Source organism: Trichechus manatus, unplaced genomic scaffold (assembly GCF_000243295.1).
Source record: "Trichechus manatus latirostris isolate Lorelei unplaced genomic scaffold, TriManLat1.0 scaffold00023, whole genome shotgun sequence".
Taxonomy (NCBI): domain Eukaryota; kingdom Metazoa; phylum Chordata; class Mammalia; order Sirenia; family Trichechidae; genus Trichechus; species Trichechus manatus.
The window spans coordinates 16,569,372-16,596,720 of record NW_004443959.1 but is presented as its reverse complement, the minus strand read 5'-3'; the positions used below and the strand labels follow the sequence as shown (position 1 = coordinate 16,596,720).

General features: G+C 42.8%; 1 protein-coding gene across 5 annotated transcripts in view; it reads left to right on the top strand.

Moving 5' to 3' along the window:
- Positions 1–27,349, top strand: part of TRAPPC12 (trafficking protein particle complex subunit 12) — a 127,473-nt gene that overhangs the window by 79,308 nt on the left and 20,816 nt on the right. For all 5 annotated transcript variants that reach the window (XM_023728291.1, XM_023728293.1, XM_004373089.2 and 2 more), the window contains 3 exons: positions 15,227–15,299; positions 18,923–18,996; positions 26,176–26,274. In XM_023728291.1, coding sequence (XP_023584059.1) covers positions 15,227–15,299; positions 18,923–18,996; positions 26,176–26,274 — 246 coding nt within the window. The remainder of the gene's footprint in view (positions 1–15,226; positions 15,300–18,922; positions 18,997–26,175; positions 26,275–27,349) is intronic.

Here is a 27,349-nt window from a genome sequence, read left to right as displayed (position 1 = left end):
CTTTTTCCTCAAATTCAATGTATTCCCTGATGTCTATGTAAAGTAGTGTTTCTAAACTTTGGTCTTAATGTGTCACCTTGATATAGCCAAAAATTTAAGTGGCTACCTACTATACTCGCTTCTGCCAAAAATTGGTTTCCAAAGGTACAGAGAAATAAGGACTTTTCAAATGGGTGAGGCTAGTCAAAACAGGGAAAAGAAATTAGTTGAGAATGTTAAATATCTCCTTCGGTGACGTTTTCCGCTGATTCCTCCTGCCTCAGTTTACCCTCCTCGTGCGTAAACTTGGAGATGGTAATATCAAACTGCATCACATACTTACTCAGGCTGGCTCAGGAAACCATCATCGTAGCAGTCTTGCCTAATAGTTTTAAGTTGCTGTCACTGAGCTGGACCACACACAGATCACAGCCTCTAGTGCCCTTGATAACCCTCCTCACAGGGACAGAGCTGAATAGGCAGGAGTCCATACTGGTGTTGCACCAGGTGGCAGTCAGCTGGCCAGTAGCTTTGATGTTGATCTGAGATACTTAACTCAAGGACATCCTACAAAACTAGGGTTGTTATTTCCAGAAAGAAAAAAGAAGTAGATAAGTTACTTGGTTCATATTCCCCAAAGGGCTCTCTATCTCACTTTTTTCATTGCTTGCGTGGCATCTGTTGTGGGTCTTCACAGTAGTTGTTGCAGGCTGGCGATCAGGAATGATTTTATACTCAAATGCTTTGGAACGGGGTAAATAAAGCAAGAAGCCCAACTAGGACAGTTAAAGGTTTTCATCCTTTAACGATAACATCAACTAAGACAATTCCGGTTGATTAGAAATGACTACATTTGCCATTTGTATAGATGTATTTTGAGCCCTGCTGTCTGATAATTGCCACTCCAGCAAAAGTCACATCTTCTCAGGTTCAGTTCCCAGCATGGATTTCCCAAAAGAGAAGAAACAACCTTATGTGACAGCCAAAGTGAAGTATGCGAGGGGGACGCACGAACAGTTGGGGGTCGATGAAAAGCAAAACACCTGCCACCCAGTGACACTCATCCCAGTTGGACCACCGTTTTCTCTTTGTGGTTTTGAGCGCTGTCTTTCAGTTTCCTGGAGGAGACGCTTAGATGGAAATCTCCCATTGCTTCCACTCTGTGCTGCTCACCGGCCTCAGCGTAGCACGGTTTAAGATTTGTGGTAGGCTCAAGCAGAGGCGCTAGTGGTAGAAGCATGCTGTAACATGAGATGTGGTCTGATGTGGTTTCCAAATGGTGATACCAACCAAACCGCCGTAACATGGAAAAATGTTCATGGCATAATATTAATTTTCAAAACCAGCCTACAGAATTGCAATTACAGCATGGTTTCAACAAGTAAATAGTAGGCACTGAAGGAAAAATATGCCAATATGTTAGCAGAGCCTCATTCATGGTATTTACATAATAGTCCAGAGTAGTGATTTTCTCCACTGTCTTTGGATCACTGTGTGACAAGTAAGAACCATTTAGTGAATTAGTAAACATTTGGTTCAAATATAATTACATCGATGAAGACTAAATATACCGTTATTTAGAATAAATTTTTCATGCTGCCATGGTTTGGAAAAACTAATGACCTCCACTGGCTGAAGTGGCAGGTGCTCTGGCCCCATGATTTCTGCTCCTTTTCCCTACCTGCTCTCCAGGCAGTCACCACCTCTGGATCCCAAGAGAGCTTTGCAGGCCCCCTGAGAAAAGAGCTAAGTGAACACATTTCTAGAAGCTGTTTGCATATATAGATATAATCCAGAAATAAAAAAACACCAGACCAAACCCGACTCATAGCCAGTCTGTACATAGTGATGCCAGATCAGCTTTAGCTTTAGTTCACCACTCATTCAGATGTGCCCAGGGTAGTCTTGAGCTCAACTCCGTCCCACCCTACAATTTGCACAGCTTCCCCCCACCCCAGTTTAGCTTGGTCGAGGGTACCAGGTTAAAAGAAATGCTTCTTTATAGCGGAAGGAGACAGACGGTAAGATACATTTTTGTGCACTCTGGAAAAGCATCCATATATTTTTATTTCTTTAGTAATGATTGCTAACAAGGTAGCAATGACAGCGTTTTTTTCCAGGAAAGGTTAATATTTTTTCTTTCTAAAAGGGGTTTCTGACAAATGGACATATTCGGTTATGCTGTTTTATTTGTAAACAAAGTTAAAAATGTAAGAAAGAGCAGCCATTGCCAGTCATCTCACTGGCCAGCTGCTCAGGACGACACTGCAGGTGGGTGGCCATCAGTATGCTGGAAATGTCCAGGTCACTGCCAGGGCCTCCATTGACCCAGACAGTTCAGTTGCCCTATGTTTCTGCTGCTCCAGCAGGGAACAAATTGATTGTGGCTTAATCAGGTAAGATGGGAATGATTGGCAAGTGGAGAGAAGTAATTGAAAGATAGAGTGTGGATGCCTTCACTTCCTCGATTGAGGCAGCATATCTGCCCTTTGCCACTGAGGTTTGCACTTCCAGGACCCTGTGTGTGCTCAGAATACTCAAGCAGAAGAAACAGACAGGAATGTCCTTTGTCATCATGGTTTGCTGTGAAGATTTGTATCTTGATTCAGCTCACAATGGAAACTGATACCTTTAGAAACCTCCAGATTGCATCATTGCAAAACACAGTGCATGTATTTGGGAATGCCCAACAATGCCACTCAGCAGCTTCAACCTGGTATAAAATCAGAGGCAGCAAAAGTGAATGACAAGGCCGCAGAAGTTAGCAAATGAAGCATGTATGATAGCCCAAAGGAAGATTGGCTCTTCATAGGATAAAAAGATCTTAAATTCTGCATTCTTTTTTTTTCTTGGCATTGTTTATTCTCTAACCCCATGATCTGAATGTAAAGAAGAAAGATTTTTTCAAAGTATGAAGTCCCCAAAGTTTTATCCCTTAGGCAGTGGTTGTGAGATGGGCTTTGGGGTCAGACTGGGTGAAAATTTCCAAATCCTGACTCTGGCATTTACTAGCTGAGTGACCAGCGATTCAGCCTACCGAAGTCTCCACTTCCTCATCTGAAAATGAGTAATCTTTGGCTTGTTGTGAGGAATAAATCAATAAAACATATCTGTGACTTAGCACAGTGGCTGATACACAGTAAGTATTTAATAATTAGATGCAGCGCCAAGAAACCCATTTTAACTTTGAAAAATCTCCTTTCCAACCAGTTCTCTAGGAGCCTATCGTGGGGGACGCAAAGGTTCTAAGACTCACCAAGGCAGTCTAAGACAGTCTGGGCCAGACCTGCTCTAGCCTTTAGTTTGGATTAAAGTAGATCTACTTTAGGGAGTCCTCAGGTCCTTGAATTAGTGCAGCTATTCAGTGGTCTGTATGCTATGATGCCTCATGGATGAAACCAGTTCCCTAAATCTTCACCACCTCCACTCCTGCAACCCATGCCAGCCAAAAGGAACAGGGTACAAAGGCTGCCTTCTCGAAACCCTCACTACAAACTGGTGTCCACAGACCACCAATGCTGCTAGAACAGTGTTAGAGGTACAGAGTTGGGGGTCCACCGCAGACAGACTGAATCCGAACCCGCGTTTTAAAATATCAGATTCTAAAGTGATTCTTACGCACCAATCTCAGCAAACGTCTCCCAGGATTTCTGGAGGCAGATGTAAATGTGGCATTCCTTGTGGGCTGCTGAAGGTTGTTGGGAACCCAAAAATGTTAGTAGCCTGTCTGCAAAAGCTGTCAGTTAATCAGTGTGGACACCTTGCTCTACCACCTCCCCAGATAACTGCATGTAAATCAGATTACAGTCGTCCCCAACTTGCGACATATTTGAGTTACAACCAGCCACACTTAACGACCATCCATTTTGTTTGTTTTCACGTCTCATTGTTAGTAATATGTACTACATACAGTGTCGCAGCGCTTAATTTGCTGATGTTATAATTGTCAGATGTTCACTCACAGATGTTCACTTTTATGGTTTACTGTTCAAAACACTGCCGTATAGCCTGGTCTACAATGACATCAGTGTCACAAGTTGTAACATACGGAAAGTTGGGCAATGTTCAACTCTAACGACATACCACAATTGAACAGCACACGCGCCTGACAGCCATTACAACACCGACTTTATTGTTACAACACTGACGCAGATTACAACCCTGACACGGATTTCATTGTAGACCAGGCCTATAACTTAACAACCCATTGCCTTCAAGTTGATTCCAACTCATAGCGACCCTGTAGGTCAGAGTAGAACTGCCTCATAGGGTTTCCAAGGCTGTAAATCTTTATGGAAGCAGACTGCCACCACGGAGCAGCTGATTGGTCGGAACCACCAGTCTTCCAGTTAGCAGCCGAGCATTTTAACCACTGCGCCTGTAGGTCTATAGTGTAATCTTAGTCGGTTTTTGTACCATAAGAAGAATCAGTTGTTAATTTGAAGCTGTCGTTCAAGTTTCTCTAACTGTAACACCTGCAGTGCTTATCCCGCCAACAATAGTCTAGCAGAAGAAGTCACGCCACTGAAAGTTCTAATCCAAAAAAGAAGGTGAGGAGGGCTCTACCCACGGACATAGAGATGACGATCATTAACGCCTGTGATAATGGGAAGAAAGTCAATGAAATAGCACGTCTCAGTCGACCGTTTTGACAGTCATTAAAGATAAGGATAGGATTGTGGAGGCAGTTAAAGGAGTGATCGGCATAAAATCAACAATTTTAAGAAAGAAGAGGCAAGGGCCAATCCACGAGAGGTATTCAACTTACGTCATTGGAATAGAACCCCATCGTAAGTCGGGGACTACCTGTATGGATTTTAGTCTCCTTAAGTATGAATAGGTTATGAATGTCCTTTTTTAAATACTATTTGAGATTAAGTGGTATTGGTTAAATGTAGAGTTAGACAGATGAGATACTCATTCAAGACATAATTTCTCCTTGGACGAAAGACAACCAAGTTTTCAACTTTTGCATAATTTATCTTCCCTTCCCTCTTGTCCATAGATGTTTATAGTTGTCTCCATTCTCAAAGTGGTAAGTCTAAGTCACAGAGCCCATCTGGGACATGCCCAATGCATTATCTGTGAGAGTGCTGTGATGGCAGGTCTGTCAACCCTAGGCAGACCCCTCCTCATTAAACAGAAAAGTCTCAGGATATGATCATCTTCTAGTCCCACAACTTGTTTCTTCCTTGCTTTGGTCAGTCCCTCTAACTTCTCCCCACCCCCCTTCATTTCCAAGCTCCATTTCCCACTTTTGAAACCACTGTGTGTTTCATAATTGCAATTACTTTCAGAGAAGACCTCATTCTAAGATACTAAATGAAGAACTCATTTCAGAATTTTCAAAGTAAGCAAAACCTGTTCAAAGTGTTTCAAGTACACTGGCCTCAATAACTGCTACTTACGTTGTTGCAGTGTGCCATCAAGTCAGTTTCAACTCACAGTGACCCTATAGGACAAGGTAGAATTGGCCCATAGAATTTCCAAGGCTGTAATCTTTACAGAAACAGATTGCCACATCTTTCTCCCACAGAGCAGCTGGTGGTTTTGAACCCCTGACGTTTCAGTTAGCAGCCAAGTGCTTAACCACTGCACCACCAGCCTTAAATAGAGAGTACTTGGTAACCTTGATTTACCTTGTGTGTGAGTTATCTCTCTCTGTGTAACATATTACTCCAAAACTTTACGACTTAAAGCAGTCATCATTTATTGTCTCACCGTTTCAGTGAGTCAGTTCAGGAGCAGCTTAGCATGGCGGTTCTGGATCAGGATCTCTCAGGGTCAGTCAGGATTTCGGCTGGGGCCACAGTCATCTGAAGGCTCGACTAGGACTGGAGAATTTGCTTCCGAGGGGGCTCACTCCCACACCTGTCAAAGTTTGCTGGTTGTGGCCGGAAGCCCCAGTTCCTTGCCACATGGACCTTTCCATAGAGCTGCTTGAGTGTCTTGTGACATGGCAGCTGGCTTCCTGCAGAGTGAGTGATCCAAGAGAGGGAGGAGTGCCTTATATGACCTAGTCTTGATGTCACACTGCATCACATCCACCTGCTTCCATCAGTTAGAAGAAGTCACTAAGTCCAGCCCACATCCAAGAGGAGGAAAATTCAGTTCCACCTTTTAAAGAGAGTGTCAAAGAATTTGTGCCTATATTTTAAACCACAACACCTTAGTTAATCAGCTTAGGTCTATTTTACTTAATGATGCATAGGCCCTTTATTATCCTACAAAAAAGTTTAAGAACCTCCTTTTCTCTATTTCAGTCCCTTCACGGTGATTTGTGAGCACCTCTTCCATAGAAGGTAGAAGTTCTGGCATTTTGGCTCACTAATACAAGGCTCAGGTGCACCAAGAGGCCTTCCCTTCAACTTGAGACGCTTCCTGGCAGGCTGCTTGCCAAATCACAGCACAGAATTAGAGCTTTCACCTTCTTCCATGGCAACACCAAATACCTGTAAAATGCTGTGGAGGCAACTGGCAGTTTCAGAGATCCACTTAATATTTAAAAGTCAATGCAGCATTAATTTCATTGCTCCCAAATTACATAAAACTAAACATTTTACAGCTATTACAAGGATGAGCATGGAAGAGAAACTATAATAAAAATCAAAGGCAGTGGATTTTTGTTTAATTTCCTGTTGTTTCTTCTCTTACTTGTAGTTAATCTTCATTTAGCACTTTTCAAGTTTACAAAATACTTCAAGTACATTCTCATTTGAGCCCCATCATCTGTTTATATACAGATAAATGTTTATTATTTACAGCTAAGTGAGTGGAAATTCAGAGAGGTTAAGCTTAAAGTCAGCCAGAACTTGAATCCTGGTCTTAGAATGCCAAAGATCTTTGTTCTTTTTACTGCACCACTTTGCTCTTTATATAGGAAACATGAAGGACTTGTGCAAAATGGGCATAAGAATACCTACTCCACAGGTTTATTATTATGAAGATTAAACAAAATAGTGTATGTGCTTACAAACCTTAGTATACCCATACATCTATCTGTAATATGTATAGTTATTAGTAGTTTGTAACATTTGTTAAGCCTTACCTAAAGTCCCTGGGTGGCGCAAACCGTTTGTGCTCAACTGCTAACGGAAAGGTTGGCAGTTCGAACACACCCAGAGGCACCATGGAAGAAAGATCTGGCAGCCTGCTTCCATAAAGATTACAGCCAAGAAAACCCTATGGAGCAGTTCTACTCTGTAACACACAGGGTCGCCATGAGTCAGTATCAACTCAACAGCAACGGGTTAGCTTTTTTTTTCCCAGCCTTGCCCGCACTTACGGTCTGCTTCATATAGTTGCACAGAGCTCTTGACCCATCTAGCACCGTGCTAAGGACAGCTCCCGCATGAGGCACAGCAAGATGGCTTCCAACACATCACCTTCTCTGTATGGATTTGGGCTCACTTGCAATGCAAAGATGCTCCCATTCTCTCAGCATGGATCCAGTCATGTACTGCTACTCTTTATTCCCTAAAACTACAACTCCTGCCGTCCTCGAAATGCAAAATGTCTCTGTTAGCAAGCCTCTATTTTGGCTTCCGTGTTTCTGCCAGTGGCATCATTGTTCTTTCTGCCACTGAAGTTTGTAACCGTAGAAACCACTGAGCCCTCTTGGTTCCCGTGCAGTACCTCATCAGTTCTGTGAATTCTCCATCAAGTGTTTTGCAGATGAAGTCTTTATTTCCCTCCCCACTGCCTCCATCCTGGTCTAGGCCCTCATCACCTTTTGCAATGATTACAAAGTTTCTCTGCTTCCAGGTGCTCTTCCTCACACCTCTATTTCCTACTCATGATGGGCAGGTTAATCTTCTAAATATTATTCCATGCTCCTTATTGCCCAAAGGTGAGCCATCCAGGTCCCTGGGTGGCACAAAGAGTTTGTCTTTGGCTGATAACCAAAAGGTCAGTGGTTCAAATCCCACCCAGTGCTCGGAGGAAGAAAACCGGCCTGGCAATCTGCTTCTGTAGAGATTACAGCCAAGAAAACCCTATGGAGCAGTTCTACTCTGTCACACCTGGTGTCTCTAAGTCACAAACCAACAACAAAAACAAAATCAACAACCAAAGGTGAGCCATTAGTGACTCACTGTGACCCTTGGAACAGAGGTCAAGCCTTCCATAACTTGCCCCTAACTTAACTCTCCAATCTCCTCCCTGCTACTTCCCAAGCACGTAAACTCTGCTCCAGCAACATACCCTCTCCACCCACTCAGCGGACAGTGTGGACACTGGTTTCTTTCTCAGGAGGCCAGTTTCCAGCCTGCTAACATCTGGTTCTGTTTGGGGGCTTAGAGCCCATCGAAAGCTCTCCCTGAGTCTTTGCTCCATGTTCAGTTACCAGTGCCTACTGTGTGACTCAACTCAGTACATCTGAACTGGGAGCTTCTCAGCACAGGGACCCCGGGTCCAAAAGACATGCTTTGCTCCTGGCTCTTCTTGCTTGGTGGTGATGAGGTCCCTCTCCTCTCTGTTCACATCTCTCTTTTATATCTCAAAAGAGATTGATTCAAGATACAACTTAATCCTGTAGACTGAGTCCTGCCTCATTAACATAACTGCCTCTAATCCTGCCTTATTAACATCATAGAGGTTAGGATGTACAACACATGGGAAAATTACATCAGATGACAAAATGGAGGACAGCCACACAATACTGGGAATCATGGCCTGGCCAAGCTGACAGACATTTTTGGGGGACACAGTTCAGTTCATAACAAGGCCTTCGCACATGCTGCTTCCACTCCCCCTAGCACACTCTTCCCTGCTCATTGCTGGATGGCCCTTGTCATCTCTCAGGCTTTCAGCTTACGTATCACTTCCTCAGAGAGGCCTTCCCTTCCCTAACTGCCCCTCTTCTCTAAGTTCCTTTCCTCCACTATTTTCTATCTTTGCTGTTGTTGGGTGCCACTGAGTCAGTTCTGACTCATAATGACCCCATGTGACAAAGTAGAAACTGCCCCATAGGGTTTTCTAGACTGTAATCTTTACAGATGCAGATTGACAGGTCATTCTCTCGCTTAGCCACTGGGTGGGTTCGAATGGCCAACCTTTCTTTCAGCAGCTGAGCACTTAACCATGACCCCAACTTTCCATTTATATATACTTTATCATGATTTATAATTTTAAAATTTATTTCTTAGTTTTCTTGGTTTTCGTCTGACTTTCCCACCATTGTACAGCCTAATGCTAGCACATAAAGGGTGTCCCAGAATATATATGGGGTGAAAGGGAGTGAGTGAAGGCACACAGACAGGCACAGAAACAATGGTGTTAAAATAAGGTGGTAAGATCACAGTAGAGATATACCTCAGGTGCTAAGAGGGCAGAGTGGAGGAGCATTTCAGCCAGCCTAGAAGATCAGAGCGTTTCACAGGAGTTAACAGAAGAGCTGAGTCTTGAGACATTAGCAAGAATTTCTCAGGTAAAAGGGTAGGGGAAGGGCATTCCAGGCCAAGAAAACAGCATCATAGAGACGTGAAACAGTGTGGAGTGTGTAGGGGAAAAACAATAAACCATTCAGCTCTCCCAGATCATAACGCACAGTGTTACCAGTTTGGAATAAGTTGATCTTTTGGTGCCTCTAGGATCTCTGAATGGTGTCATCGCAGGCAACCAGATGCATAATTTTGAAACTTTAGGGAGAGATCAGGGCAAGAAATCTTGGAGTCACTGGCATGTTATCAATAGTTAAAATCCTAAGGAGCCAGCAGAGAAAGGAGACTGACGTAGAAGGAGCAGATGGAAGGGGAACCTGAAGAGGAAGGTGTCCTAGAAGCCTTCAGAGGAGTAACGTAGTCGGGCGAGAATCCACTGGGCTTCACACTTTCAAGATCATCGAGGAGAGTGGGGTGGAGAGAAGGGACTTGTACGTTTACACTTCTATACTGTTTGAATTTTTTAGAAGCTTGTTATTACTTTTTTTTAAAAAAGCACTAATTAAAACAAAATCACAGCCAAAGCGATTTTCTTGTCCTCTGCTGTCTGGATCTCCAGTTGGTCACCTCTGTTAGCGACAGACTCTGCCATTCAAGGGCGATCGGCTTCACACTGAGTAGCATTCTCAGTCAGCCTGCTGTCAGCCCTCTTCTCTGAAGCCTTCCACTAGAGCGTTAAAAAACATTGATCTTTTCATGTGATTTTTCTGTCTTAAAAGGACAGTTTTTTAAATTACAAAATATAGAAATCATACATTTCCTACCCCTACAGTGCAAAAGTATCTGCTACACCTTAACAAGTTATTATTATCACATTGAGAAGTGAGAGCTGATACTTGGCTCTAAGGAAGAAACTGGGCCCCAAAATGGGGAGCCCTGGTGGCACAGTGGCTAAGAGCTCAGCTGCTAACCAATAGGTCGAATCCACCAGCCGCTCCTTGGAAATCCTCTGGGGCAGTTCTACTCTTCCTGTAGGGTCACTATGAGTCAGAATCAACTCGACAGCAATGAGTAGCCCTCTTTGCACCACTGCTTAGCTGGTACCTTTGACTTTAGCACCCTTAGTACCTCGGTTTCTTCCCTAATACTTGACACACTTGTGCTTACACCTGTCTCTTTAGGAACATGCATTCATCCATTATGGAGCACGTCTCGTGTCAGTAATACTGGGCACAGGGAAGACATCTGTGAGCAAGACGGACAGGATCCCTCCCCCAGTGCAGCTTATAGGCTAATGAGGGACACAGACAAGTATTAGTAACTCCTAATAAAGTAACATCAACCAAGAGTGGGTTTGGTCACTTTTAGCGTCACATTTTACTTGGGTTATAAAGTCCTTTTTATTTAAATTTGGTGAGGCTGAAAGAAACACCTTCCTCTTTGAGGCTTCTTCCACCAACTAAAGTAGATGTGGTAGCCATTTTCTTGTTCACATGGATCCTGTGTAATGTCGTTCTGCTCCCTGTGAGCATTTTCCAGAATGGACTGGGTTGAGCGCCTCATGCCTTTATTCTCCTGGGAAACAAACACATGACTACTGTTCAGTTTTCGATTTCACTTGGGCCCCGGTTGTTCAGCCTGTGACGGAAGGAACCCAGAGGAAGCTGCAGCCCTCTCACATTGTATACTAAACCATTTCAGGTGTTTCTTGCAATATCTGTAGTTCTTAAACAATTCAAGCTGTGCGTTGGAAATGTTTCTGTCACTTTCCTTTATAGAAGTAGTCTTTCGTGAGTCCGTGTACTATTACTTTATAAATCCAGACAACTATCTCTAGGTAGACAGCAATAATAGATGCTGTCTAGATTATCTGGAGACCCTCTACTGTTTCTGTTCACTTTACTCAAGGATTCACTTCTAAACCAGTCAGGGACCTGTTAATATCTTTAAATAACACACCCTAAAAAAGGATCAGACATTTTATTTAACATGTTTATGCTTATTTCTAGTACAGGTGGTTTTTAGGAGTATATTCTCTCCTTTGCCATTTCCAGCTATTCCGCCCTCTAGTGATAACGCACCTACCCGTATTTTAACCAAAATAATGCACACCTTCTGCATTTGTTTGCCGCCACGCCTTACCTCCCCCTCTTACCCCTGCTGCCCCGTGAGATATTTTTATAAACGTGCTGTGCTGATTTTTTTTTTTTTTCACAGCAACATGTGGAAGAGGATTGGCATGGCAGAGCTTGTGCAGCTGCCTCGTGGTGGGAGGGCGCGGCTGGCAAACAAACGTTGAAGGCACACATCATTTATGTAAAAATAGGGTAAATGACCCAGGCTCCTGCAGACATTGCATTGCTGTTCTCTACCTCCCTCACCCCAGCCTGAGAGAGGGCGCAGTGGAGAGGAAGAGAGGAAGAACTGTCACCTTGCTTGGTATCTCTGTCTCATACCTCTGTACCTTCCCCAGCTTGTGCAGATACATACCAAGAAATAAAAAAATGACTAAAAAAACATGAAGTCATAGGTCTGGAACCGAAAAGAAGAAAAAGCTGCTGGCACATGAGAACCTCCTCCGTCTTTTGAGTTGGCTTATCGTGCCTAAGGTGAAGAAGGAGCTTCTATTTCTCTCTGCATCCAGACATCATGGGAGTGACAAACTATTGTTCTTTCTTTCCCAGAAATTTTTCTTCTCTTGTTGCCACTCACTCCTCCTCGTGTCAGGTAATTCTTCCTATCCCAGCTGCTGTCTTCCTATCCCAGAAATCCTGTCTTCTCTTCCCTCTTATTTCCTAAGAGTCATTCTTCCAACTTCTTTACTCCTATACTTCCTACTGCTCCATCCTTATCAGCCAAGAAAGTAGTAAGACTTGATCTACTCTTGGTTCAGTTTAGGCTAAGGATAGCTATGTCCTCATAGGCTATGGAGATCTCTCAGAAGTACTGGGACATTTTCTGCAGAAAGATATTCTCGTGATTCAGCAGTGTTTAGTGATCATCTGCAATGGTAAGACACGCAGATCAAATACACATCTTACCCTCAAGATCTCTACAGTCTGTCTCAGGGATTCTGATCATCTCAAGCCTGGGTGAAAAGTTGTTTGTTGTGTTTTGTTGTTAAATACAGATGCCTTCCTTTTCATCAGAATTTATGACCCTACTGGATCAGAAACTGGGTGGGGAACCGGGAGAGGACATGTCATCTCTACTGGTGATTCTGAGGTGCAGGCTCATTCACAATTCCTGCTTTTCTTCTTCCGTAATTCTTATCCCTGCTCTGTTTTTTTCTTCCCCCTTTCTAACCTGAGGGAATTTAATGGTAATACCAAGATGACGTTTCCTGGTCAGTTTCTGTTCTTGTGATTATTTATAAGAAGACAAATGAGCTGAAAAGTGTTATTTGACCTGGTTTAGACCAGCTAGACTCTCTGCAGGGTTATAATTTTGAACCCCAAGTATGTCTTCTGGGTCATCAAGGTAACATAAGATAGCTTATTGGGAAGAGGGCTTCATCTTCACATCAGATTGTTCTCTAACTTGTATTAAATGATGAGTATTGCTGAAGGACTCTCAGGCAGATGAGGAAAGGTCCATTTTTATCCTCATAATTACATAGACTGGAGAGCTGGGCAGATGAGAAACCAAAGCAGGTTTCTCCATTGTGTTGCACACCTTGCTTGCCTGTTGGAGCTGGGTAGTAGTTTGGGGAAATGTTAACTGGCGACGTGATCTAATAATGAGAGGATTTTTTTCCCAAAAACGTATGGTCTAAAGCCCATAATCACAGTACTATAATATAACCTTTTCTAGAGTGACATTTTTTTCCCTGCCAAATAGTCTTTGCTCTTAAATTCTTTTTTTCCCTCGTCCTGCCCCTCAAAAAAAAAAATTCTCTATCCAAATTACAGTGGCAACAGCTCCTTTTCTTGCAGGGAAAACCAACAACTTCTCTTCTTTACAGCTGACAGTAGAAGCAACTGAAAGTTATTAACCAAACAGTAAAAACTATGTAAAGTACAGTTATACAAAATTTATTTTGTGTGTTAAAAGAGGCCGCAGCACCTCTTGGTGCCCTTGAGACGTAAGACTGATATTTTCACAGAAGTTAAAAACCATTCTCATGCGTAACATACTTTGTTGTTTTTTTTTTTTAAAAAAAATAAAACAGTACAGCTGCTGTGGAAAATAGTGTGACAGTTCCTCAAAAAACTAAAAACAGAACTACCACATGACCCAGCAATTCCATTTTTAGGTGTATATCCAAAAGACTTGAAAACAGAGACTCAAAAAAAGACTCATACACCAGGGTTCATTGCAGCACTGTTCACAAGGGCCAAAAGGTGGAAACAACCTAAATGCCCATCAATAGATGAATGGATCAACAAAAGGTGATACATACATACAGTGGAATACTACTCAGCCAGTAGAAGAAATGAAGTCTTGATACATGCTACAGTATGATTGGAGCTTGAAGACATTGTGCTGAGTGAAATAAGTCAATCACAAGAGGACTAATATTATATGACCTCACTTCTATAAAAAGACAAGAAAAAGGCAAAGCTATAGAGACCAAAGTTTTATTAGGGCTTACCAGAGGCAGGAGGGAGGGGAAAAAGGGGGTTGTTGCTTATGAGTACTGAGTTTCAGTTTACAGTGATGGAAAACTCACACTGATTAAGGGTAGGTTTGCACAGCCAGTTATTATAAGTGCTGTCAATAAATCATACACCTGTAAAAAGTTGAATTGGCATAAGTTGTGTGATAGATATATTTATAACAAAAAAAAAAAAAAAGTAGCTTCTGAGGCTACCATGGGATTTGGTTCCTTGGTTTGGAGGTTTAGGGTTGTGGTTTCATGGGACATCCCAGTTAATTGACCTAAAAAATATCTTTAGTGCTTCTGTTCTACCTCCTAGTTCTTTGCCAGTACCTGGGGCCTTAAAAGCTTGCAAGCGGCCATCCAAGACACAACAATTGGTCTCTGTTCACCTGGAGCAACAGAAGAAGGAGGAGAGTAGAGAATGGGAGGAGGATATGGAATGTGTGGCTAATTGCCTTTATGAACAACTGCCTCCTTTGAACACTTTGATCAAAGATTCTATAGAAGAATCTTGATCAAAAGGGGGAAGATGCAGAACAGAATTTAAAATTCTCATAGACTACAGACTTCCTGGAGCCATGAAGATTGGATGAACCCCTGAAACTATTGCCCTGAGATAATCTTTAAACCTTAAACCAAAAATATCCCCTGAATTCTTTTTAAAACCAAACAATAGTTTAGCTTAACTAGTAAGAAATATCTGCCATGATCATTATGCCCTTTTAAGAACTGTCTGTATGGGATCAAATTGACAACAGCAACTGGAAAGATTAGATAGGAAACTTAGGGGGCAGTGAGTTTATGTTAATGAGGGAGGAACAATTCAGAGAAAGAGGGTGAGAATGACTGCACAACTCGAAGAACGTAATCGATGTCATTGAATTGTACATGGAGAAACTGTTGAATCGGTGTATTTTTGCTGTGTATAGTCTCAACAAGAACAACAATAAAATAAATACAGTTTAAAAAAAATAGATATGTGTGTGTGTGTGTGTGTATCCCCTATATATATCTCTCTTAATGCATTATGAGCATCATAAACCCAAATTCCACCATCAACCAGAGAACAGATATCCCTCTTCGTTTATGCCATGCTCCTCAGTCTGGTAGTAACAGTGATGTTTAAAATGTGTCCATGTAAAACATTCCTTGACAAATTGGTTTTCATACAGAGAAATTTACTTTACCTGGGATATATCGTGACAAAGCCTGGAAACAAATTCATTTTTTCTGATTTTGTTGTTCTTCTTTTAAATTACTTCAGATTCTAACAAATTTGGAGCAAGGCTTAGCTGAAGATGGGAGCATGAGTAACATTACACAAGAGAACAGAAAAGGTAGGTGGGTAATACTCTTTTTTAACTAAATAACTATCAAAGTTATCAAAAGTTGTAGCCCCCCAAAGGTGTTTTTTTATTTACTTTCTCTCATTCTTTCATTTTTCCTTATTCACTAATTCATTCATTCATTCACTTACTCATTTCTTTTTCTACTAAGCCAAGCACTGTGCTCACATGAAGCCCACCATCTTGTGGGAGAAGACGTATGCTAATCAAATAATTGCACAAATAAATGTAAAATGACAAGCTAAGCTAAGTGTTATGAAGGAAGCAGTGTGATTCTGAGAAAACATGTAGGAAAGAAAACTGCCTAGACTGGGGCATCTGGGAAGGCTTCCCTGTGGAAGTGATATTTGACCTGAGATCTAAAGGGCCAATTCGAGTTTAACCTGGGGGGCAGGAAGAGGGACAGAGTGTACAGCCTTGTGGCAGGAGGGAGCATAGTCCTAAAAGCAAGCTAGTAAGTCAGTCAGAAAGTGTTACAAAAGGAGGCTGAAGAGAAAAATAGTGGCCTTGGAGACCATACTAAGGATATTGGTCTTTATCTTAAAAGCAATGGAAATCCATCTAAGGGTCAGCTCCTGGGCTGGCATGAACAGATTTGCATTTTAGCTGCAATATGTTGACTACATTAGAGAGGGGATGAACTACTAATCATATTTCAAAACCCAACTCAGGTATTACCTCCCCTCTCATCTTAATCACTCCTTTCTCAGTGCCGCCTCTCTACACATATGTCCATAGTTGCCCCATCACCCCATAATTTCATTATTGGTACAGCTTTCTCTCCTACTCCATATAAACTCCTCCTTGAGTTCATGGACTCTGTCGTACACATGTCTGTATGCCTGACATGGGTAGGCTGTCTAAATGCTGGTTGACATGTGTTGTACTGGCAAGCCCTAAGTTTCCTCTGAAGCTGTGCTTTGAGAAGACTAATGTGCCAAAAGAGGAAGACGTGGCTTGGAGAGGAGAGAACTTGGGAGACAGGATGCCAGTTGGAAAGCTATTCCAGTAAACCAGGAGTGTAATGAGACCCTGAAACATGCTCATGGGAGTGGGAATGGGGAGAATGGCATGGATGAAAAGATGTTCCCAGCTGCAGTCAACAGGACTGGGTCACAATTAGGTTTTAAATAAAAATGTCCTATGTTTGGGAAATCCCAAACTGTGTGTGTGTGTGTGTGTGTGTGTGTGCGCGCGCGCGCGCATGTGTGTATGTGTGTGTGTGTGTTGCAGTAATTTAACTACAGGTAAATTAACAAGGTCTGAAGGAGAGAAACCTGTTGCCATCAAGTTGATTCCAACTCATAGCAACCCGGGTTTCCAAGGAGCAGCTGGTAGATTCAAACTGCCAACCTTTTGGTTAGCAGCCATAGCTCTTAACCATGGCACCACCAGGGCTCCAGTGACCATTAATTCTTGGACATCCCAGATACCTCTCCAGCATTGCACCCAAGTCATTTTATTTCCATTGGGGCTCCTGTTTCATTGGGAACAAGCAGATAGGTATTAGATACCAGAAGGTAATTCCCAGAAATCTAATAGTCACGTGGATAAACAGATTTACCTAAAGGAGAATTGGGGAAGAATTAGAGCTAAAAGAAATCTGCAGACATAATCAGAATAAATCTGCAATTCACTGAGACCATCCACATTTTACATTCATTAAGGAAAGATATTGTTCAGAATTTCTTCTTTTCACAAAAATAATGTTATAAGGAGAATATAAGGCACTAATGTATTTTTAATTGCCGAAAGGCAAAGTGAGTTAAGTTCTTAATTTTACAATTAAGTTATTTTTGTGTTCTTCTTAAGCACACCAAGAGTAAACATAATCTCTAGGTGATTGTTTTCTCAAAATTGACTATTGGTAGTGGCAGGAGACATAAAATAAATGTCAGTAGGTAGGTAGGTCAGTAAGGCACACTCGCTGAGCTATCATCACTAAAACTGTGTTCCAAACCCATTGCCATGGACTCGATTCCGACTCATTGCGGCCCTATAGGACAGGGTAGAACTGTTCCATAGGGTTCCCAAGGAGCAGCTGGTGGATTTGAACTGCCGACCTTTTGGTTAGCAGCCAAGCTCTTAACCACTGCGTCACCAGGGCTCCAGGACCTACTAATCTGGTCCTGAGTTGGATGATGTAGAGTGTAAACTTAATCTCTGGCTCTGAGCCTTCTGATGAAGGGGGACGTGTGCCCCCTGCCATTTGTTTGTGAACCATGGCCCCTTCTCATCATCTGGCGTTGCTAATGGTGTGTTCAGGTTTCTGAATGCTGAACGTGGCATTCCTCTTCAAGAGGGAGTGGACAGAGCCACGGAGGGAAGAGCACTGGACTGAGAGTCAGAGTCTGGACATGTCAGCTGGCCTCCGGGGCCTCAATTTCCTTAGCAATAAAGGGTGTTCAGTCAGCTCTGTCTTCAAATCAAGCCTTACCGCTAATAATCCCAGTGTATAAATAGATACAATTTGAGCTGCTGCAGTGAGAGAGATGTGGGAGCCCTCCCCTCACCCTCAGGCAACTTCACAGACCCCAAAGAATCCAGGAAGCCTAGTGTGAAAACAGAATAGATGGACCTTCCAGCTTTAGACCTGGATGGAAAATATGGCTGATAACCAATAGGTCTACAAGAAAAAGATGAAATCTGTGACGGTCTGGGCTCAGAGAGTAAGTTGCTCCGTGTGGCAGCCGATGCTATGAGGAAGAAAACATTCCTGTAGAAACAACCCCCAGTTGCCGTCAATTCCACCTCATGACGACCTCATGTAGAGGAGTTAAAAATGTCCCTAGGAGCATGTGAATTTACAGCATACCACTGCTATGCAGATGCCACATGGAAAGTCTGTTTTGATTTTGTGTTAACATCACCGTCATCATCATCATCATCATCCTACTTTATATCTGGTAGTACTTTTATATCTGTTACCATGGCTGATCCTCACAAAAGCCTGTAAAGTAGATAGGATGGGAATTATTGCATCCATTTAAAAGATTAAGAGACTGAGGCCTTGAGCAGGTAGGTAAGTTGCGACAGAGTCACTGGTAACTAAAGCCGAGCAAAACCACCGATGTTCTGACAATGCCGCTGAGCAGATTTGCTGCGCCCAAGGCAGCGCGGTGCCCCTCCCAGACAGCTCGCCCCACGTGGGTTCAGCTTTGAGACTCTCTCTCCAGCCACCCTGATCAGGCTGCTTTCCCAGCCGATTAACTTTTATACCTTTAAATGACATGACTGCCGGCAGATGGTCATCGTCATTTCCATTGGATTTGTGTATTTTCTTTGGGTCCCAAGTTCAGAAACGTGGCTCTTGGCTGGATTATTTAATCCTTTGTCTGAACTAAATGCTGAGCGGTTGCCCTACTGTTTTTTGTCGCTGCATCATTTCTGCAGACGTCCTATCCCTAGAACTAATTGCAGGCTAGGCCCTATGAGAGCTGCTATATTTTCTCTCTCACAGTGCAGTTCGGCAGCACATTAAAAATCCAGGGTAAAACCCAGTGGTGTTAACAAGAGGGATCTTTTAAATCAGAATTCACAGGACCCAATAATTGATGGCTAGAAAGAACCTCTAATTTATTTGTGCACATTCACAAGCTGCTCTTATTTTGCAGCCTCTATTCAGCTGTGGAGGTCACGTCTGGGCCGGGTGATGTACTCTATGGCAAACTGTCTGCTAATGATGAAGGTACGTGGGTGGCAGTAACTGCAGAGCTACCGTATATTCTAGAATAGGATGTCAGTAAGAAAACTGCAAGGGAATTGCTTGTACGTTCCCATAAGAAAAAGCCCCCCTAGTCAATGTGAAGGTTTGCCTAAGCAGAGAATCAATTCAACCAAGCAATGGTTTATTTAATAGTTCAGTAAGACCCTCTGGGGCTAAATTTCCTTTTAATTTATACTGAAATTTAACAGAATGCAGAATTTACATTTTCAAATTTAATTGTTCAAATGTGGGTCTAAATGACTTAATTAAAATCATTATTCATTCTCCTTCCTTCTCTTTCCCTCTCTCTCTCTCTTCCTATCTCGTTTTTCTCTGAATTCCATCCTGGAAAGGTATCCTTTTGTTATGTCTTAGTAGAGATTTTTTTTTTTCTTGTCTTGATTTGATTTTATGATTGATGCTTATGACATCTAAAGGCAGGCTTCCCCAAGACCCAGTTCCTAGGACTTCATCCCAGAGCTTTCAACCTCCTAGGGAAACAGCTTAAAAATCAAGGAGGCTGAGCTGGGCTCATCAGTCCCTGGTTTTTCACCAGTCTGTTCTCTTCCTCTCAACCATGTTTTTTGGCTTCTCTCTTTCTTTGAAAAAGCTGCACCAGCCCACGCCTGCGTTCACCTCCAGCCCTAGGAATCAGGCTGTCCTGATGCTGAGCGGGGGCACCGCCAGCCAGCTGTAGGGACTGAAGGCTTAATGCTGCTGTAGGAATCAATTAGCAGCAAACGCCCCAGAGCGGCACTGTTAACACCTTCTCAGCTATTATAAGACAGGGATCATAACTCCTCCCACACTGCCAGTTTTCCAGCCGCCCAAGGTCATTCTGAGCTTGATTTTCTGTATGGCAGAGCAGGCAATTTACCAAGTGGAGAAATTCACTCAGAGGGTTTCATTTTTTAACCCTGACACGGCAGCTCTGGTCATTTCATACATGGACTCCCTCCCTCAGCAACCTTGTATGACGATCGTGTCCTTAGGCATGGCTGGGAGGGGAGTTAGCTGTGGATATAAATTCATAGCCGTAAACAGCTCATCCAGTCAGTCAAGGAAGACAATTCCAGAAGATGTGTAGCCTGCATCCAGGCGTTAGAACGGTGCACAGAATTCCCTTCGCGGTGTTCTCTGGTTTCTGTGCATCCTTCTATACTTGTATGATATCAGAAATATGGACAGGAAGTTTTAAAAAATTATACTCACTTTCTATAGCAAGCGACCTTGAAACAGCCTTTTCACATCTGTGGGCTTTAGACCCCCCCTTTAAAACGAGGGAATAGAGCTGATTATCTTTGAAATCCCTCCCAGCTCTGACATGCAATGCAGCTGTCTCTTCTCTCTTTGACACATCGAATAAAGGAAAGTACAGTTTTTAAGGAAATCTGTGGTTTTGCTCAGAATATTTTCTCTTCTTCAGTTTCCATATGTCTGGAATATTTCTGATAAGGTCAGTTGCCTACACAGTGTCTTTATTCGTCATCCTCTTCCTCCTTTCTGTCCCTTTCTGCTTCCTCTCCTTGCTTCGCCATCACGCCTTTGATTTCCTCAGGAGTTCTTGTCCACCTCTGAGTAAAAGTGAGTAACAAGCCCTCATCCGTCAGCCATCCTCCAAGCACACCGTTCAGGCGGGTGGAGTTTGCTTCCTCAGCTGCTCAGCCTTTGCAGTAAACGCACAACTTCCCAAAGCACAGGGCCCTTCCCCTCCGCCGCCGGTCCAAAAGCCAGTCATTCTCCCCAGGCGTCCAGATTGTAGCCAACACTGAAATCTCCCACCCAGCAATCTGAGCAATCTGTGGTAGAGGCTTCACCCCTGAAAACCATTTTCAGCTTCACCTGAAATTCACCCAGCTTTCCAGAACATTCTTTTGCCAAAAAAAAAAAAAAAAAGAACAAATTATAAATTCACTGTGCAGTTGTTTCATTAAATTATGGAGCTACAACCCCTCAGAGAATCAAGCTACCTGTCCCACTGGTGGTGGTGATTTGTAATTTTAAGGCACATTAATAGAAAAATAGAGAATAAAAATGCTTTTCTTTGTTGCACCCTAGTGTTAATAATAACACCAGGCCCCAAATGTAAGTCTTCTACCTACATGGTTGGAATGTATTATTGTGTTTCAGAAATACTTTTACAATCAATACAATTTAATTTGAAAGTTTAGATGAATCTTTCTTTTCATACGTTAAAAAAGAGTGAAAAAAATGGCAATTAAGTCTGACCCAAGCATACGCAGTCTGTTGCCATCTAGTGAGGGTACATGGTATTGCAGCGTTGTGTTGTAATCTTCGGGAGCATTGTTTTAATTCAATTATTGGTATGGGCTAACAATGAGTTATTTAATCAGCCATTTAATTATTTTGACAAACATTCCTATTACAGTGAAATAAACATTCACTTTTTAATGATGAGAAATCGACTCATGTGTTTCAGCCCCAAATATGTGCACAGTTACTGTAAGGACACGGTTGGACGTACAGCAGAGCAGCTCACATTTAAAATGTTACTTCTATCCTTAGGTTTCACAGTGGAATTAAGGCACCTGCACTAGCAAACCGTACGCGTGTGCGTGCTTGCACTCTTCGAGTGTGCCTAGGCCTGCCCTGTGTCCCTCGGAGGTCCACTCACCTTGGGGTGTCCCCTAGATCCCGCCTACGCTGCACATGTCCGCCATTTTGGCTTCTCCTGCAATTTAAAGGAGAGTATAACTGCATAAATCACCTTCCTTGCTGCCTAAATTACACTACACAAGCCCTTTCTGGTTGCAAAATGATTGTAAATCTAGTTTCATAGCCACTAAACAAGTGTCGCTGCTGAAGGAAAAGGGTGAAGATTGAACTAAAAGAGGTTTGTCCCTTTAAGCAAGCCATCCATATTCTTTTCCAAAGCCAAATCTCTATGATCTGTAGAGAGTAGATTAAGCTCCCTCTGAAGAGCTAGTTTTAGCCATTTTCCCTTCAAGTGGCCATATTTCCTCCACCTCCAATAAATAAACTATTTTATTAAATAGTAATCAACTTAAGGAAGCTCCCTAACACAATCATGCTCTGGGTTATTTGATAATAGGCCCCTTGAAACGTGCCAGAATGCATTCCACCTGGTTACGGCTGGGCTGCCTAGGCAGACTTCCTGTTCCAGCTTGAGGGACCTACCATCCATCACTGCACTGACCTCCCGGGAGTGGTTACCCAGGCTGGTGCGGCATCCCCTGCATCCGTGTTGGAGGAGGTTCATCCCCACTCTCCTGCTTCCTTCTGTTGTCTGGTCCGCTTGTCAAGAGTTGGGCTTTCTCACACGCCTCTTGAGCAGTGGATCCTGGGAGAGCAGCCTTTTAATCAACAGTAGAAGAACTTTTTCCATCAGGATAATGGCTCAGTTCTTGAAAACCTGCCCTTTCCAGCATCAAATTGTCTTCAGAAACAGTGATTCCTGACCTTGAGAACTGAAACAAAAAATTGTTCAAGTAGGGACACTGGTTTCTGGGCCCCGATTGCACCTCCCGGAAGGGACGGTTGGAGGCGTCACATTGCCTGCTAAACGTGGGCACTTCACTTCCCTCCAGACCACAGTCCACCCCCTGACTCTCGCATATAGCGGGCCATTTGAGCCAGGAGTGCAATTAGAGTGAACGAAGCCCAAGGCAGAGACTTGGGGACAGGCAATGGCCATGCCCAGTGACACTAAAGCGCTAATTAATATATTTTTTAAAGGTCAGAATTCGCCTTTTGTTACCTATAAACCGAAAGTAAGGAGCATGCATTAAATTTTAACAAACGATTTCCATTGCGATGGATGCTATTAGGCATCCCATGGGGCAACCAGACCCTCCTTCAGGGAAGTCTAGATAGTATGCAGCTGCTGCTTATCTCTGTAGCCTGGCCTACCTGTTATCTGCCGCTTCAGAGCTGCTGGAGCAGAAGTTGCCCTACCTGTCCAGCGGTATGCTGCCTCCCCTTCCCGATTCCTAAAAGCAGTGCCTCTTCTCCACTAAACTTTTCTAAGTCAGAACGAGAGACTCTTGAGTGCATGCCCTGAAGCTGCAATAAGGATGCCACAGTCACCCTCAGCTGGAGCTTTAAGTACTGCAAGGGCTTAGGTATTGGTCCAAAACACAGTGGGAATAGCTGTCTTCTCTGGGGGAGGCATCTCGCAGTGCACGTGCACACACACACGCTAAACCAGACACAGGACAGCCCTGCCACAGTCAGCACTGACAGCAAGAAGTAGCAGGGAAAGGAAACTAAGGTATGTGCCGTCTGGCTCTTTGCGAGCATCACGCCTTGAATAAAATTAGTTTTAATGAGCTGCACTTGAAGGTACTAGACTGGCGAGAGTCTTTTAATTTTTTTTTTTTTTTCCTGCCAACTGGAATTTTACTTGTCGTCTGTCTTTCTTTATAACATCCCAATTAGCAAACTAGTAACTCCAAGTCCCAGTTTGGATAAAATTGAAAATGTAGAAGAAAAAAGAAATGAAAGTATCTGCTGGGATTTTACAATGAATAAGTTAGGAGAAAAATACCATTGGTGGCCATATTTATTGCTGGCTATGTGCTGTAACTAAATATGATAATACAATATTTAGCATAGTATTTGATACACAGAACTCAATAAATGTTATCATTTTCATTATTGAAAGAACACTTGATTTGTTAGCAGGCTTGAGATGAACTAATAGTTGTGACCCATGTGAAGTTGGCATGAGACCATCTCTCTGAGACTTAGTTTTCTTATACATTGAAAAGGTGAATCGTACCTTCCCTTCTTACTTTTGGGCCAATAGGGTTTTCATTCACTAAATATCAGCCAAGTGCCTAGTATAAGCACTGCAGGTGAGTGGGGCAAATGAATACTAAGATGATTCCAGCACAGTCCTTGCCCTTGAGGAGGTGACAGTCATTGCAGTGCATTATGGAGGGTGCTACTGTGTATGGGAACTGTAGATGAAAGTGCTTTGCATCACCTTTGGTGAAAGGAAAGACAACACACAATATAGGGGAAGTCAGCAAAACTTGACCACAGCAAAGTAATACACGCTTCCTAGATGCATCCAGACACCTTGAGGGACCAAGTTACTGGGACTGAGGGCTGGAGACCATGGCCTCTGGGTACATCTAGGTCAACTGGCATAACAGTTCTTAAAGAAAATGTTCTACATCCTGCTTTGGTGAGTAGCATCTGGGGTCTTAAAAACTTGCAAGTGGCCATCTAAAATAACATCTATTGGTTCCATCAAGTTCAGAGCAAAGGAGAATGAAGAAAGCCAAAGACACAAGGAAAATACCAGTCCAAAGAACTAATGGACCACATGAACCACAGCCTCCACCAGCCTAAGTACAGAAGAACTAGATGGTACCTGGCTACCACCACCTACTGCTCTGACAGAGATCACAATAGAGGGTTCCAGACAGAGTGGGAGAAAAATGTAGAACAAAATTCAAATTCATAAAAAAAGATCAGACTTACTGGTCTGACAGAGACTGGAGGAACCCCTGAGACAATGGCCCACAGATACCTTGCTAACTCAGAACCAAAGTCACTCCTAAAGCCCACCTTTCAGCCAAAGATTAGACAGGCCTGTAAAACAAACAAACATACATGAGGAACGTGCTTCTTAGTTCAATCAAATATAGAGACCACATGGCCAACACCTACCCAAAAGCAAAGGCAAGAAGGCAGAAGGGACAGTTCAATCAAGTATAGAGACCACATGGCCAAGACCTACCCAAAAGCAAAGGCAAGAAGGTGGAAGGGACAGTTCAATCAAGTATAGAGACCAAATGGGTAACACCTACCCAAAAGCAAAGGCAAGAAGGCGGAAGGGACAGTTCAATCAAGTATAGAGACCAAATGGGTAACACTTACCCAAAAACAAAGGCAAGAAGGCGGAAGGGACAGGAAACCTGGACGAATGGACACGGGGAACCCGGATATAAAGGGAAAGGGGGAGAGTGCTGACACATTGTGGGGTTTGCAACCAATGTCACAAAACAATTTGTGTATAAATTGTTGAATGAGAAACTAATTTGCACTGTAAACTTTCACCTAAAACACAATAAAAATTTTTATAAAAAGTGCTTTGCAAAGAATACAAATGCCAAATAGCTAGCAAATCCTTTATAAATGTTTCTAAAATGGTAGGAATTTCTTGTTTACTGTAGAGAACAAGTAACATTCAACAATTCTAAGATAAGCATGACCTAGAATTTTATGCATACTCTCAGCTAAGTAGTTTTTTTGGGGGGGAGGGCAGTGTTTGTTTACATTTAAGGATTTCATCTCAATTTGTAGCATAGAAAATGTTTAAGAGATACTGTTAATAAATTAGGCATGTGTATTTGGGGACAAAATTCAGCAGTGCACTTAATAATTTTGTCAGGAAAGAAGGAGAGCCACAATCCAGTTGAAATACCAAGTGCTACTTAGAAGGTGGAAGTGGAAAGAAAGACTCGCAGGTCTGAGTAAAGGACCAGAAACTACTCAGCTAGTCCCTCCATGAAAGACAAATTTCACCTTTTCTAGTTACAGACAGGAGCCCTGGTGGCACAGTGGTTAAGAGCTCGGCTGCTAACCAAAAGGTCAGCAGTTTGAATCCACCAGCCGCTCCTTGGAAACCCGATGGGACAGTTCTACTCTGTCTTATAGGGTCACTGAGTTGGAATCGACTCAACGGCAGTGGGTTTGGGTTTTTTTTTTTTTTTTTTTTGGTAGTTACAAACAAGGAGCCCAGGTGGTACAATAGTTAGGCGCTCCACTGTTAGCCAATAGGTTGGTGGTTCGAGCCCACCAGTGACTCCAAGGGAGAAAAGACCTAGCAAGGTGCTCCTGTAAAGATTACAGCCCAGGAAACCCTATGGGGCAGTTCTTCTCTGTCACATTGAGTCACATTGAGTCAGAGTCAGCTTCACAGCACACACCAACAGCAGTTACAAACAAAGCTTAGAATCTTGGTTTGACATGGCTGACAGGAGAAAGCTTGTCACTTACCTCCTAGACCAAGTGTCTTATATTGAGTTTTCTACTTTTCTGCTATCACATATGGTAATGTGTTGTCTCTTTATAAGTCTGCATACATTTGTACTCTTCTACATGTGTAGAAGTAAAACAGTGATTTCTTTAACCTTAAAAAGTACTTTTTGGTTTTTCTTCCCGTAGGATTATGTGCTTGCCGTGGATGCCTATCATTCGGTTATCAAATATTACCCAGAGCAAGAGCCTCAGCTGCTGAGTGGGATTGGACGCATTTTTCTTCAGGTACCTACGTTATGCTAAATGAGTGAGCTAAAATGGATAGCGGTTTAATAAGAGATTAAACTTTACTCTTAGGAATTCTCTACTTGGGTGACCTACTGTTCAGTTTAAGTTTTGTAAATATAAGAAATAGCACAGGAAATGTTTCAGCCTAATTTCTGTGACCATTAATAGGTTCGGTTCTCTGCCATCGTCCCGGTGTGATCGTACTGAGTATTAAGTCCTGCCAGCTTTGACGTTATGACTATGAAGCCAATTGCTAAATGCAAATTTGCATAGATTTTCATCTGAGACACTCTGGAACTGATTACTTTAGAAACTGTCCTTTTGGCAGGTAGAAAATTATCGACAGAACCATAAAGAATTTTACTTTGATTTAGCTGATAAAATAGCAACTGACTGATATGACTAGAAAGCAGTTGAGTCCATGTATACGAGACAAAGGGAAGTCCAGATTTCAGCAGTGATCCCAGTCATGCAAAAAGCCGGGGACAATGCCCTCTTTGCCAAGAACATTAAGACGGTTGAAGCTACAGTGTATTTTCCTGGAATTCTGGGTAGCAGGAAGGTCCTCAGGAGTGATGAGTCCCATTACTCATTTCTGTCAGTCACAGCAAAGTGCTCCACCCTTAGAAGCTTAGGATAAGAGATCCACTGTCCCATTTTCATCCTCAGTCTCCCCATCTTTCTCCAGCTCCTCTTCTGAGTGTTTCTGACTCAACATCCCAAAACTGGGCATGGAGAAAGGAAGAGTGAGCAACGACCAGTTAGTAATAATAGATGACTCAGGCACCGTGCTGAACCTTTTAACCTCGTGAGTGTTATTAGCACTATTTTACAGATAAGCAAACAGGCTTCCAAGCGACTAAATAACCTGCCCAAGTTCCCACCAATAATGCCTACAGGAGGTCACATGGATGATGGTGGAGCAGGAATTTGAACATTATCTCTCTGACCCTAGAGCCCATGGTTCTCTGAACTACTAATTTATACTGTTCTCCTACGTCTGGATCCAGTCACTGCCATCCTCCTCAGCACTTACACACTGATTCACTCACACACGCCTCCACCAGGCCTC